The sequence below is a fragment of the Metarhizium acridum genome (assembly GCF_019434415.1).
Source record: "Metarhizium acridum strain ARSEF 324 chromosome Unknown scaffold_13, whole genome shotgun sequence".
Classification (NCBI taxonomy): Eukaryota; Fungi; Ascomycota; class Sordariomycetes; order Hypocreales; family Clavicipitaceae; genus Metarhizium; species Metarhizium acridum.
Genome location: NW_027094016.1, coordinates 3,055,316 through 3,068,266, shown reverse-complemented (window position 1 = coordinate 3,068,266; position 12,951 = coordinate 3,055,316). Strand labels below are relative to the sequence as shown.

The window sequence follows — 12,951 nt, the reverse complement described above, 5'->3', positions numbered from 1 at the left end:
ACATGGTCAACTCCGCATGCAAAATTGACAATGCAGCTCCGCACACAACACACCACGCCCAACTTACTGTTATGCCCCGAAGGCTTCTTAATTAGCAAAGACACCTCGACGACAGATAATGGCAGCGTCCAACATGATTCCGCAGTGCGCTGATTAAGCTTGGAGTGCTCCCTGGTATTGGAAGACTGCCGACATGTTTGGGTAGTTGGACAAAGGCAGCGCCGTGCGAAACGAAGTTGGGAGACGCGAAACGAGAGGCTTGAAAACGTCCTCGTGCGATTATGTCCTTTTTAAGAAAAAAAAAAATAAAAGGGATTATTAAAGAGGCTCACAAGTAAGCTCTCGCATTATGTCGGACTCGGTATGTCGTATGGAATTGTGGCTTAGTACTGTTCCGGCGTTGGGGCCAAGACCAGCATACATATACTAACCATCATAAAAAGCCGGTACTTGGGCGATTCTGAAACCAGTTCAGATCAATCTAGTCCTTAGCTGGATAACTAGTGCCCAAACGCAAAACCCCCAAAAGCACAACATGTGCTGTGGCCGTGATTGGCAGTTACTTTAACCATTTCCACGGCGGCACATGGCCATTGTGCCCATCCATTCCAAGAAACAATAGTGATGTTTATGACAGGCAGGGGGGGCCGAGACATAGGCTATGATAGATATGTGATATACTGGAGCATGAAGATCCATAATAGGCCAAGTATCACGCGCCACTAGGGGCAATTATGTGTCCTGAAGCTTTTGCTTTTTGCCCGTCCACCACCTCTTGCTGCACTTGATCATGTGGGAACAAACGTTCTGTGTTCCAGCCCAGCGGGTTCGCGCGACGGTTGTGTTGATGTTGAAGCTCAGGAACTTTCCGTTCGGTTGGCACAAAGGCTGGTGCCTCCCCGACATATTTCAAGTAAAGACCCCGAGTTTTAGTTTGTTTAAAGGAGGGAGGAGACTAGGGTGATCTATAAACTAGTTCTAGAACGACCCGGGCATCGTGACCGGCTTTGACGGATGAGGGACAGGCATAATCGGTGGCGGCACCAATATCATGCACATCATGAACGAAGCCGGAAGCAGCACGGTATAGTCCCGGCGCATTTTCCTCCTTCTCTGCTCGATACAGGACACGAGCAGCCACACGATGGCAAAGCCACCAAATGCTTTGCTGGATTGTGAGCCCGCCGCTCGTAGCCACCAACTGCAAAGGTCGTATAAAGGCCGGACGAGACGACGTCCCTCCTCGCGAGCATGGCAAACCTGCCTTGTTCCCCGCGACGGACACCATGGCTACTACGGCTGCCAACTTCATCCTCTCCAACCTACTAGGTCTCGGCGTGGTCACCATCACCTCGCCCACGAGTCCCGTCATTCTGCTGCTGGTAGCGGAGAAGGGCCCATTCATCACATACAACTATCTCCTATCAGCAGTAGACTTGGCGCTGGCCCTCGTAATCAGCTTCCTTCTCCTGTGCAACCTTGAGCACAAGTGGATAGCGAAGAACTACTCGTTTCCATACGCCTTTCACCCAATTCGAAACCTCGGTGCCAAGGCGCTTCAATTCCAACTGGTTCTCTTTGAGGTGTACCATCTCCATTTATTTTCGCGGATAACGCACATCCTCACTCTACTCGTCGAAGAAGCGGCCTGGTTGCTTCTCATCCAGGGGACATTTGGAGTCGTCGGCTTGGCCACCGCCAACATCCTGCTCGTCATACAGGCATTCAGCTACGGCGACACGCTGCTCGGCTCGTGTATAACCATTCTAAACGTGGCCGTTTCTCTCGCCGCGTCCGTCGGGTTTCAGGGACTCTCGGACGGCAACGCCCTCGGCGGCATCAAGATCAGCCTCGTTCTCTGCGCAGCCCTGCGGACCATGTCGCGCGTCGCGGAGCCGCTTCCGCCCGCCTACAACGAGCACAGCAAGACGTTTGACCGCAGTTTCGGGGTGCGCGGCTTCGAGTTTCTCTTTTCCAACACGCTGTTTGCCTTTTGGCTCTTCTGCTACGGCGTGATTCAGGAGATGGGCGCCGGCATGCCCGGCCGCCTGTTTAATATTGCCGTGGCAGAGGTCATGTATTCCTTGGGCTACCAGGGCAAATCCGCGTGGGATGTTGTCGTGGCCAAGGGATGGGCTTGCGAAATCGTGGAGAGCGGTTGGGAGGCGTATCCCATGTCGCAGGAGTTGCTTGCCTGGGTGGCGGTACGCGATGACGGCGGATACCCGATACTCTAGTTCTAGACTGCGCTTGTAAATTATTTAGAAAAAAAAAATGGTTGAATGTCTCTCTCTCATGGTTGTCGTTGGATCCGAGGCGTTTAGGCCGTCATTTCGCATTTGCCTTGGCAATAAATTTACAAATGAGGAACAGGCGCCCCTCGAATGCGTTACACCCCATTGGTCCATGCCTGCGCCAATTAAACTGGCGCAATCTGCCTCCGTGGGCGCCAAGAACTTCTGCAAGTGGGGGTCGATTAGCCCAATTCAGGCACAAATGGCAAGTTAACTTGGTTATTTCGTATTTCTAAGCATCATGACGATGTTGTCATTGGCATAAAAAGTGCGTTATTTCCGGCTTGTGCAAATGTTGTGCCTCGCCACCGTCAAATGGCGACTGTTCGGCCCGGCGCATATCCTCGGCTAGCTCGCAGCATGACGCAACGCCTCAAACCTCCTTCACTCGTCGTCACGACCTCGCATCACCCTCATCACCACCGCCTCACCACACACGCGCCCCGCCTCAAAATGGCCCGGTTCGACCTCCGCAACAAAGGCCAGTCCGGCGTCCCCTTCTACACGCCGGCGCAGGAGCCCGCGGCCGGCACCGCGGCGGACGCCTCGACGGCGCCGACGCTCTACAAGCCGCTGCGCGTGCGGTCCCTCGAGCTGCACAACCGCTTCGTCGTGTCGCCCATGTGCCAGTACAGCGCCGACGACGGCCACCTCACCGACTACCATCTCGTGCACCTGGGCCAGTTCGCGCTCAACGGCGCCGGCGTCGTCATGGTCGAGGCGACGGCCACCGAGCCGCGCGGCCGCATCTCGCCCCAGGACTCGGGGCTCTGGCAGGACTCGCAGATTGAGCCGCTGCGCAGGATAGTCAACTACGTGCACAGCCAGAACACCAAGGCCGGCATCCAGATCGCCCACGCGGGCCGCAAGGCGAGCACCCTGGCGCCGTGGATCGGCGGCTCCGCGAACAAGGCGCTCGCGGCCGAGGAGCACGGCGGGTGGCCAGACCAAGTCGTTGGTCCGAGTGCGATCCCCTTTGCCGAGGACCACGCCACGCCGACCGAGTTGAGTGTCGATGATATCAGGGGCCTGGTCAAGAGCTTTGGGGAGACGGCGCTGCGAGCCGTCAAGGCTGGCTTTGACCTCATCGAGATTCACGGCGCCCATGGATACCTCATCACCGAGTTTCTGTCTCCAATCTCCAACGTACGCCCCATCCGAGATGCTCTGAAAAGTAACAAGAGACAAGGTTGAAAACTGACCAACCCCAGAAACGAACCGACAGCTACGGCGGCTCCTTTGAAAACCGCACCCGCTTCCTCCGCGAAGTCATCGAGACGGTGCGCTCCGTCATCCCCGAGTCCATGCCCCTCTGGCTGCGCGTCTCCGCCACCGAATGGATGGAATGGACCGGCGAGCCCTCATGGGACCTCGACAGCACCATCAGGCTCGCCAAGCTGCTGCCCGCCCTGGGCATCGACGTCCTCGACGTCAGCAGCGGCGGCAACAACTCCCAGCAGAGGCTGCCCCGCGAAAAGACCTACCAGACCAGCCTGGCGCGCGAGATTCGCCGCGCCCTCCGCGCCGACAAGCTCGACCTGATTGTCGGCGCCGTGGGCAACATTGACAGCGCCGAGTTTGCCAGGGACGTGGTGCAGGAAGGGGACGAACAGTCGGCCGACTTGGCTCTCGTCGCGAGACATTTCCTGCGGGAGCCGGACTTTGTGCTCAATGCTGCCGAGAAGCTGGGTGTGCCGGTCAAGTGGCCGAATCAGTATCACAGAGCGGCGCCGAAGGAGGTTTCTGATGCGTTTTAAGGGCCGATGTCTTTTTTTGTCCCTTGCCTCCCTTGTTTTTTGAGCAATTGGGCAGAACTTGCCAAAACAGGGGGGGTGATGTGAAAGGACTACTAGTTTAGAGCAGAGTGTATGAAAGGAATAGATATGCCGTCATGATGTAATAGATATAGATGTTAGAAATGAAGCAAGGTATAATTTCGTGATGCCGAAACGGCTTATATTCTGAGCGAGATCAGAGGTGGTGTTGATGGCTGACATGCGGGCAAACTCTTAATGCAGCACCATGGCGCAAGACGTGCACATTTAACCCAAACGAGGGAGTGACCGAGCCTTGGACCACATCAATTGCAAATTCCATGTCGTGGCGGCCCGGACAAGGACGAGGCTGGGCAACCCTCGACTCTCTGGCACATCTTCTGATATTACCGATGGTGATGAATGTCGGGCGCGCCCTGAAGCTCCCTCTATCGTAGCCTTCAATTTGAGCCCTAGAAAAGGAAACTATTGCAGCCAACAGCCTCGAAGGTACAGTTTTATCCCACGTTGACATCTCTTGCCGCAACGTTGGCGATTGTGGAGTTGAAGCCGCCTTTCGTTCGACTTGCAACAACGGCCCAGTCGCATGCCTACTTCCAAGTAACTCATGCTTCATCTATGGCCCATCCCTTTGAGCGGTGAACAGTATTATCGACAATGCAGTGCAGACAACCGAAACACGGCCTCGAAGATGGCCGGACTGGCAGCCGTGAGCGCCTTTCTGACGTAATTTATTACCTCGTGTTTCAAACCCCTCATCCTGTTGCATGTTAGTTTTCAAGCATGTACATTTTGACTCGTCGAATATGCTCTTACTGCTGAGAAAGATGGGTTGAGCAAGCAAACTAGACGTAATTGCTAGGTACCAATATCATTATTATCAAAAGTTCAAAAGGCCAGACGGTCAATGACATGAGCCCCCCCTGTAGGATAGAAAAAATAATGGAACCCAGTTCAAGGGAGAATTTTAGTGAACAATAAGTCTCGCAACGTGGCATTCACCCCTCGTCAGCTATTTCACGACAGCTCATGACAAATTTCTACTACCACCTGACAATGTGTAGCTGTATTCTGAGAACTTAGGCGTCCTCAAAAACAGAAGCCGCGCCCGTAGGTAAGTACTTACGTTGGGCCGCTGGCATCCCCCCCCTTCTTTGAGTCTCAAATATGCTACACCCTGTGCATGTTCGAACTTCAATGAGTATCTTCTCTAGTCATAAGAGGTATGCTGCGGGACTTTATGATTTCAATATTACTAGAAGATAGCGACCAAGGTATCACAAATGAGATAATAATGCATCTTTATGACTCGTAATGCACGGCAATGCAACTCTCTCTTACGGCAATGTCTCACCCCAGCACCTTTTCCCATGTTCTTCTATCTTCTACCACAGGACACTTGCGGTAGTCCTTGGTTGGCTCTCCACGAGCATACTGATTCGTGTCAAGAGGTTTCTGCGGTTATATAAACTCGGCTCTCCTCCCAGCTTTCACATCTAGCAACCAAGCAGCCCCCACCATCAAGTTAGTCTTTGTTCCAAGATATCCCATCCCTCAGTCTCGTGGCTCAGTTTACCAAAACGTCGGGAAACCAATCTCAAACATGCATCTCTCAACACACGTGGCCCTCGCCTTTGCCTCCTCCGCCCTTGCCCTGCTCATCGACACCCCTCAGGGGGCAACAAAGGGTTCTTCCTTGAACATAACTTGGGGCCCGGACCCGGATGAGGTGGTCTTTTACCTCTCCAACAACAATCAATCGTATTGGCCGGTGGGCTTCGCCAACACTACAGATGGAAAAACCACTGCCTTTTTACCTACGACTTATACGTAGTAAGTTTACAGCCGGAAAAATTACAAATGGCATTTTAGAAAACGAGCTCACTGGCGAATGCAGTCAAACGGGCCACATCATTGCGTTTACCAGGGACGGTCGTGGCCCGATTGGAGCGACTCAAGAGTTCCCCGTGAACTAGGTTTGGGCAGGTTGACGTGATGGGCCAAAAGGCAGTTCTATTTCTAGTCGAGATTTCAACATCTTCCAAGGGGCGGCTTTTTCGGAAGCAATTCCTGTAGTAAGCTGCCTATTCTAGCAGCCAAAGCTGCAGATGCACCATCACAACTACAAAAATGTTTGGGTGCAGCAGTGGCCCCGATATAGTTTTACAATTGAGACTATTGCAAAATACTTCCTCTACGCTTAATTCAACGCCTGCAAGTATTGTCAGGGGAATTCTTGCCGTTATCATGTGAAAGAGCCGGAGGCAAGAAGCACACAGATCCCTCTAGCAGGACAAGCGGCACACCAAGACAAGAGAGCGGTAATTGTAGGGAATTCCAGCGGACATAATGAATGTGGGTGACCCCTAAATGTACGACTATCCCGGTAAAAAGGACTCGACATGTCTCTACTTGATATTCTGACAAAGTCATGTCCGGGTTGCCCTTGCCGTATTATCTCTGCGTCGCTTTATTTGCAAGCTGGAGCGTATTCCGACCCATGCAGATGGATTCTTACTTTTTGCCCCAGCAACGAGCCACGCACACTCAGCAGATGGACGTGTTCCCATCATTCCCGCTTTCCGTCCCGGCTTCTGACGGGCGTTTGCCCATTCCCAATGCGCGAATCACTTCGACTACAACGACTACAAGTGGCGGCGACACACACGACTGTAATTCTGAGTCTTTCTATTCTCAGTCTGTTGACCAATCTCATCATTTGATTTTCCACGCAGACCAAGCCCGATCGCTCTACTCCGCACCGGCCGCGCCGACACGGCCCCATGGATAAGTGGGGCGTCCGGGGCCGGGTCTCCGATGCTTACAGTCTGTAGCGGAATATCATTGCCCAGCAAGAAGTACACACTAATATACTATAGTATAGAGCGCGATAGCCAGGTACCTGATCTGGTCAAATACTCTCTGCCCCCCCCCCCCCCATTGTATGTACCGCAGATGGTACTTGGTACTTTGTGTTATTACACTAATTATTAACTACTAGGTAGGTTTAAAGCGTATCTACATTCTTATATTTATAGTACTCTGTTAGTAGCCAAGTCAACTTAGATATTGTAATAGGACATCGAGTGAGCAAGTACAGAAATTCATTTGCTTTACGAGATCCTTACGATGTATGGAGACGTTCCGTGTTATATTAGACGCGTACTGTTCTTGACTAGCTAATACTAGCTTGCAAACTCTGTCTAGAGGGGCCAAATCCATTCTGCTAGCTGCGGGAAGCTTCCTGCCATGCCCGATACCAAGCTCGCTGGGCTTGATCTCGCCAATAGTCACGATCGTGCGATGGCTGCTGGTGGTCGCAATACCAATCTTGAGGCTGTCGGGACCTTCGTTGCTGGATTTGATATCAAGCATCTAGCTGTTGGGGTAATTGAAGCTGCTGCCGGTATCTGCGATATTGGGTGCTAGCTGAGCCGAGCTTTCGAAGATGCTGGAGAACCTGATTTCTTGGCCTGAAAGCCTTCTGATAGATGCCAAAAGTTGGACGCTGCTGCTCTTATTGATCGAGTCCACCTAGGGCCATTACCTCGGCAGGCTATTCACAGCTGAAGTAGCTATTGAAGGCTTCGAACGGAAGGTTATGACGTGCGTGCTTGTTAACTGCTAGCTGCCCTTGCAAGATTTGAAGAAGGAAAAACCAAGGCTACAGAAGGAGGTATGTGGTAGCCGTTTAACTGAAGCTATCACAAGGTCTGTAGCTAGTCAAGAATTTGGCTGGGGCATTATAAAGCCGTCGGCGACGCTGAATTGAAGCTTGGTGGATTGAAGCTGCCAAGCGAAGGAAGCTGCCGTACGAAGCATAGTAAAAGGGACGGCTCTGACAGGCTGCGAGTTGAATTGGTCGATGATATTGTTAGATTTACTGGGCCAGTGGCAAGGTAGACGCCTAAGATAGATAGCAACGAGCAAAAGTTCTATTCTACCTTCCCTCTCCCGCCAATTTGTCCTCTAGTTTCCTGTCCATATCATTCAACTGTCTCGTAACTAGCACTTTCCTGGACAGTACTCTTCTCAACTGTGCTCTCCTGAACAGGAAGAAGCATTACGTCCGAGTCATCGATTATCTTAGCCCGTAATCACGAACGAATCACTTGGCACATGCCCGTTATCAGCGCAACCCCAGTTGAACCCATCTGGCGTCAAAGCCTTCGGATTGAGGACTTGCCCCCATCAGCACCGTTGACAAAGGAAGTAGTAACTTGGCTTTCCGTCCCGACCGTGTCGAGCATGGTCATCTTGGCCGAAGATCCATCTAAACTTGTATGGCGAGATGTGGCTCGTAAGGGAGTGAGCCCAGCATCAGTGGGGAGAGCCACGCGAATAGCGACTCAATATTTGGAGTGGAACGACGGGCTTAGCGGCCGCAATACTTGGCTTTATTATATAATTCAACAGACGGCAATTTCGCACACCTGGTAGTCACAATCGTTTCATTCTGCAGCTATGCGACTGGGGACAAAGACTGGTCGGCTGCAGCCATTGCATGTCCCAACATTTTGTACATACTTCTTCGCACCGGGGGCTGAGGTGCAACGTTGACAACGGACCAGTGCTTCGTGGCCTCTTGGAGTTGGTACTAACGACGGGAGTATCAAGGTGCAAGCAAAGTCTGTGCCGGCGTCATCCGTCTCTTGCGATAGATTGCCGCGCGATACGGCGGCGAACTGTACGGAATCCTCCCACACTGACCATGACGCCGCCAGTCGACTCCGTGCTTGTGACAATTAACTAGATGCTTGAAGCAGTAAATAAAGACCGGGATCTGTAGAGAGGTGGCAGCTTGGCAGTCGGTAATCCTGTGCGGAGCGCCGTTGAACTTGTGGCCACTTGTTCTCTCTAGCAATCAGGCCTGCTGCTATCTTTGACTTTGGCAGTTGCCAAGGTGCTCCAGCCGCAGGGCAATGCAGCAGCCATCAAAGGGTACATATAGACTCATGCGTGTGGGGCAATTGAGACATGGCCATTACTTTGTTGATTGACTGAGGTGACCCTGATGGACGGGAGCGATCAACAGTACTATCGATTTGATGATTATCCAGACGCTGCTCTTCCTCAGGAGGAAGAATTGAATGCTACAGATAGACGATGCGTTATACCGTCGGGAGACGACAAGCCAGGGCAAATCATTCGCCGGCGCGAACGAATTCGACACACGGGTTTCGCATAATGGAATGCAGCTGGATGCGGCATGCGATGCAGACAAGAAGAGGCTGAGGCTGAGCCAATGAGAAAGGTCGACTGGTTAGTTTACACACACAGCATGGAGGACACGGTACATACTTAAGTACGAAGCGAGGCAACATCCTGAGCCGACAATCGACTGTCAATTATTATGAATTGAGATGGATGGTGACGGAGAGTTGAGGGCAGGGCTTGGCTGGCAGCTTGAACCGTCTGGTCTGGTCAAGTACGAATAAAGTAGGCGCGAGCTACTACTCCGTACAGGCTCGTCGATTAGATGGCAGCTCCCTGGAGGTACAGTTGATACATAGGCACCTGGGCCCAGTCCGCAGGCCGAGCCAGGACCCACTCCGCAGTGGGCCAGAAGCGCAATACGGGCTGTGACTCGCTGGCTGCAGGTCTGGTGGGCTGAGTGCCGCCGGAGGGTACAAGTAAGCTTGCCGGCTCCCTTTGTGGCATGGAGCGGCTGCACTTTGAGCACAGCTACTAGTTAGTTACTACTAGTCCCTGGGGAAAAAGGGACACTTGTCCAATTCGACTCCAGCCGCGTCTTGTCGAGTGTGCTGGTCAAAGGTACAAAACCTCTCTTATCCCATCGTCCTCCAACAGCACCTCTCGATCCCTTCCTTTCCATCCCCATCCCCCTCCCCATTCCATCAGCCGCACTCCAATCCATCGTGGGCGCATCGTGGGCTTTTTAATTCGGGCTTTGGAAAATATCCCCTCATCTTCTTCTGCCTTTGCACGTTTATGCAGGCCTGTCTAGTGTAGCTCTAGCTCGCCCAATTCACACATCACACACATTATGCAGCACAAGCGTATCGCCTTTGGCCTTTTGGCCGCCTTCGCTTCCCTGGCTTCTGCCGAGGACAAGTCCGATGTTCACCAGCTGACCGAGAAGACCTTTAACGACTTTGTCGAGGCCAACCCCTTGGTTCTGGCCGAGTGTAAGTTCATGCCTTGATTCTCGTTGATCAAACCTGTCTGGCCAGCTGGGCCACGGTGGCAACTTGCTTGCCTCGCCCCATTTGTAAGCTTGCGTACGCTAACTTGACTCTCGACACCTAGTCTTCGCCCCTTGGTGCGGACACTGCAAAGCCCTCGCCCCCGAATACGAAGAGGCTGCCACCACTTTGAAAGAGAAAAAGATCAAGCTCGCCAAGATTGACTGCACTGAAGAGGCTGAACTCTGCCAGAAGCACGGCGTCGAGGGTTATCCCACCCTCAAGGTTTTCCGCGGCGCTGAAAATGCTGCCCCCTACAATGGCCAGCGCAAGGCTGCTGCCATCACCTCTTACATGGTCAAGCAGTCGCTGCCTGCCGTTTCTGCCCTGACCAAGGATACCCTGGAGGAGTTCAAGACGGCCGACAAGGTTGTTGTCGTCGCCTACTTTGCTGCCGATGACAAGGCCTCCAACGAGACTTTTACCAAGGTCGCTGATAAGCTCCGTGACAACTATCTGTTCGGCGGTGTCAACGATGCCGCTGTTGCCGAAGCCGAGGGTGTCAAGTTCCCCTCCATTGTCCTGTACAAGTCCTTTGACGAGGGCAAGAACACCTACACTGAGAAGTTTGAAGCTGAGGCCATCGAGAAGTTTGCCAAGACTGCTGCCACTCCTCTCATCGGAGAGGTTGGCCCTGAGACCTATGCTGACTACATGTCCGCCGGTATTCCCCTCGCCTACATCTTCGCCGAGACCCAGGAGGAGCGCGACGCGCTCTCCAAGGACCTCAAGCCCGTCGCGGAGAAGTACAAAGGCAAGATTAACTTTGCCACCATTGACGCCAAGGCTTTCGGCGCTCACGCTGGCAACCTGAACCTGGAGACTGACAAGTTCCCTGCCTTCGCCATCCACCATACTGTCAAGAACCACAAGTTCCCTTTCAACCAGAACGAGAAGATCACCCACGACGCCATTGCCAGGTTTGCTGACGACTACTCAGCTGGCAAGATTGAGCCTAGCGTCAAGTCTGAGCCCATTCCTGAGAACCAGGACGACCCTGTGACCATCATTGTCGCCAAGAACTACGAACAGATTGTCCTTGATGACAAGAAGGATGTCCTTGTTGAGTTCTACGCCCCATGGTGCGGTCACTGCAAGGCTCTTGCCCCCAAGTACGATCAGCTCGGCGAGGCGTACAAGAAGTCCGAGTTCAAGGACAAGGTTGTCATCGCCAAGGTCGATGCCACCGCCAACGATGTTCCTGATGACATTTCTGGCTTCCCTACCATCAAGCTCTTCGCCGCTGGCAAGAAGGATAGCCCTTTTACCTACAGTGGTGCCCGTACTGTTGAGGACCTGATTGAGTTCATCAAGGAGAACGGCAAACACAAGGCTGCTGTCTCTTTCAAGGAGGAGAGCACCGAGGAGGCTGCCCCTGCCGCTTCGGAGAAGGCGGAGAAGGACAAGGAGGACAAGACTGAGAAGGCTGAGGAGAAGAAGGATGAGGATCACGATGAGCTGTAAATTTGACGAGCAATGTACTGGTTTTAAAAATGAAAGGTTGCGCTTTATGATATCCGAGGGTGGGTTTCAACGCGATGGCTTGAGTATCAAGGCTTTGTAGTTTCTGTAAAATGTACGGACGCTGCTGGATCAAAATTATCATGTTACACGGCTACTTTTCGCCGTCACAATTTCCCGAACGTGTCCATTATCCCGTTTTTTGACATGGTTTAACTTTATATGTATACCAGTTGTGATGTTACAGGCGTACCAGATTCCTAGCAAACTGGCGCTACATGATATGGCCACAGCAATAGCCGGGGACAGCAACGACCCTATTTTTGACCTGCATTCCCACTACTCTTGGACCCATGGCTAACGCTGTTCTTTATTTCTTCTCCTGTGTTCTTTGCTCAAGGGCTTTTACATAGTTTGTCAAGCGGGTAACGGAAGCTTGCAGGGTCTGTAACAAAGTTAGCTGTTGTCGTCTCCAACCCAAAGGCCAGGGCCAGTGTGGGCATCGCCACACATCGAGAGCATAGATCAAATCAGGGGGGCGTGGGACGAACGTAAATATCCTCGCTAAGCATGTCATTGGAAAGCTTGAACTCCTGAACGAGATAGGTATAAACGGCGCTGCCGGAAAGGACACATCCGAACAGGAAGCCAAACAGACTGCGCCAGTCAGTGTCCGTTGCAAGAGCCAGCCGCACACATCCCCCCATCCTGCCTAGTCCAGCAACGTCCAGATGCGTTTCTCCAGTCGTAGGGGTAGAAGGGGAACTCACCCTCCGCGGAAAGCCCCCATCGGCCGCTTTGCCGGAAGAGGCGCCGCATCGGCCATCCGCCTCGCCGACGTGCTGAAGGTGCGCGCGCCCAGGGCTCGGGTCGTGCTCGCAAAGAGAATTCTCGAAGCTCCGGACATGTTGGGGTGTAGTATCGTGGGGAGTATCGTTGGGTGGCGAGTGCTGGATGGGGGGTTTGAAGGAGCTCGGGCGACAGGCGACGGGATGGGCGTTGGGGTGTTTGGAGAGAGCATGAGGTGCTTCGGCAGGTTGGTTGCAGGCGGGTTGAATTGGCCCCGCTTGATTGGGTAAAGCTTCCAAGCGGATTTTCCCGGCGTTTTGGCGGAGCCATGAGCATCTTCCTTCAAAGACGGGCATCTGCTCTTGGAACTCATCGCAACCGACTGCCCCGCCAAACACCCGTCCACGGTGCGCGAATGGAAACGGC

The 12,951-nt window shown here is 53.0% G+C and overlaps 5 protein-coding genes across 5 annotated transcripts; 4 read left to right on the top strand and 1 right to left on the bottom strand.

The window, feature by feature from the left end:
• The first annotated feature begins 831 nt into the window (after positions 1-831).
• J3458_003573 (uncharacterized protein) lies at positions 832-2,302 on the top strand. The gene has a single exon (XM_007808693.2). It carries the CDS (start codon positions 1,161-1,163, stop codon positions 2,235-2,237), a length of 1,077 nt encoding a protein of 358 aa, XP_007806884.2. The 5' UTR covers positions 832-1,160; the 3' UTR covers positions 2,238-2,302.
• Positions 2,303-2,536: 234 nt separating this feature from the next.
• On the top strand, positions 2,537-4,411 carry J3458_022448 (uncharacterized protein). Its single transcript, XM_066123030.1, has 2 exons — positions 2,537-3,440; positions 3,506-4,411. The coding sequence occupies exons 1-2, from the start codon at positions 2,610-2,612 to the stop codon at positions 4,049-4,051; spliced, it is 1,377 nt and encodes a 458-aa protein (XP_065977631.1). The 5' UTR covers positions 2,537-2,609; the 3' UTR covers positions 4,052-4,411.
• Positions 4,412-8,188: 3,777 nt separating this feature from the next.
• On the top strand, positions 8,189-8,509 carry J3458_003572 (uncharacterized protein; the record flags this gene model as incomplete). Its single annotated transcript, XM_066117839.1, has 1 exon — positions 8,189-8,509. One exon carries the CDS (start codon positions 8,189-8,191, stop codon positions 8,507-8,509), a length of 321 nt encoding a protein of 106 aa, XP_065977630.1.
• A 1,275-nt stretch (positions 8,510-9,784) lies between these two features.
• PDI1_1 (protein disulfide-isomerase precursor) lies at positions 9,785-11,910 on the top strand. The gene is made up of 2 exons (XM_007808695.2): positions 9,785-10,218; positions 10,340-11,910. Exons 1-2 carry the CDS (start codon positions 10,077-10,079, stop codon positions 11,737-11,739), a joined length of 1,542 nt encoding a protein of 513 aa, XP_007806886.1. The 5' UTR covers positions 9,785-10,076; the 3' UTR covers positions 11,740-11,910.
• On the bottom strand, positions 11,756-12,898 carry J3458_003570 (uncharacterized protein; the record flags this gene model as incomplete). The annotated part of the gene is made up of 3 exons (XM_066117838.1): positions 11,756-12,181; positions 12,288-12,393; positions 12,507-12,898. The coding sequence occupies 3 exons, from the start codon at positions 12,896-12,898 to the stop codon at positions 12,107-12,109; spliced, it is 573 nt and encodes a 190-aa protein (XP_065977629.1). The 3' UTR covers positions 11,756-12,106.
• Positions 12,899-12,951: the final 53 nt, after the last annotated feature.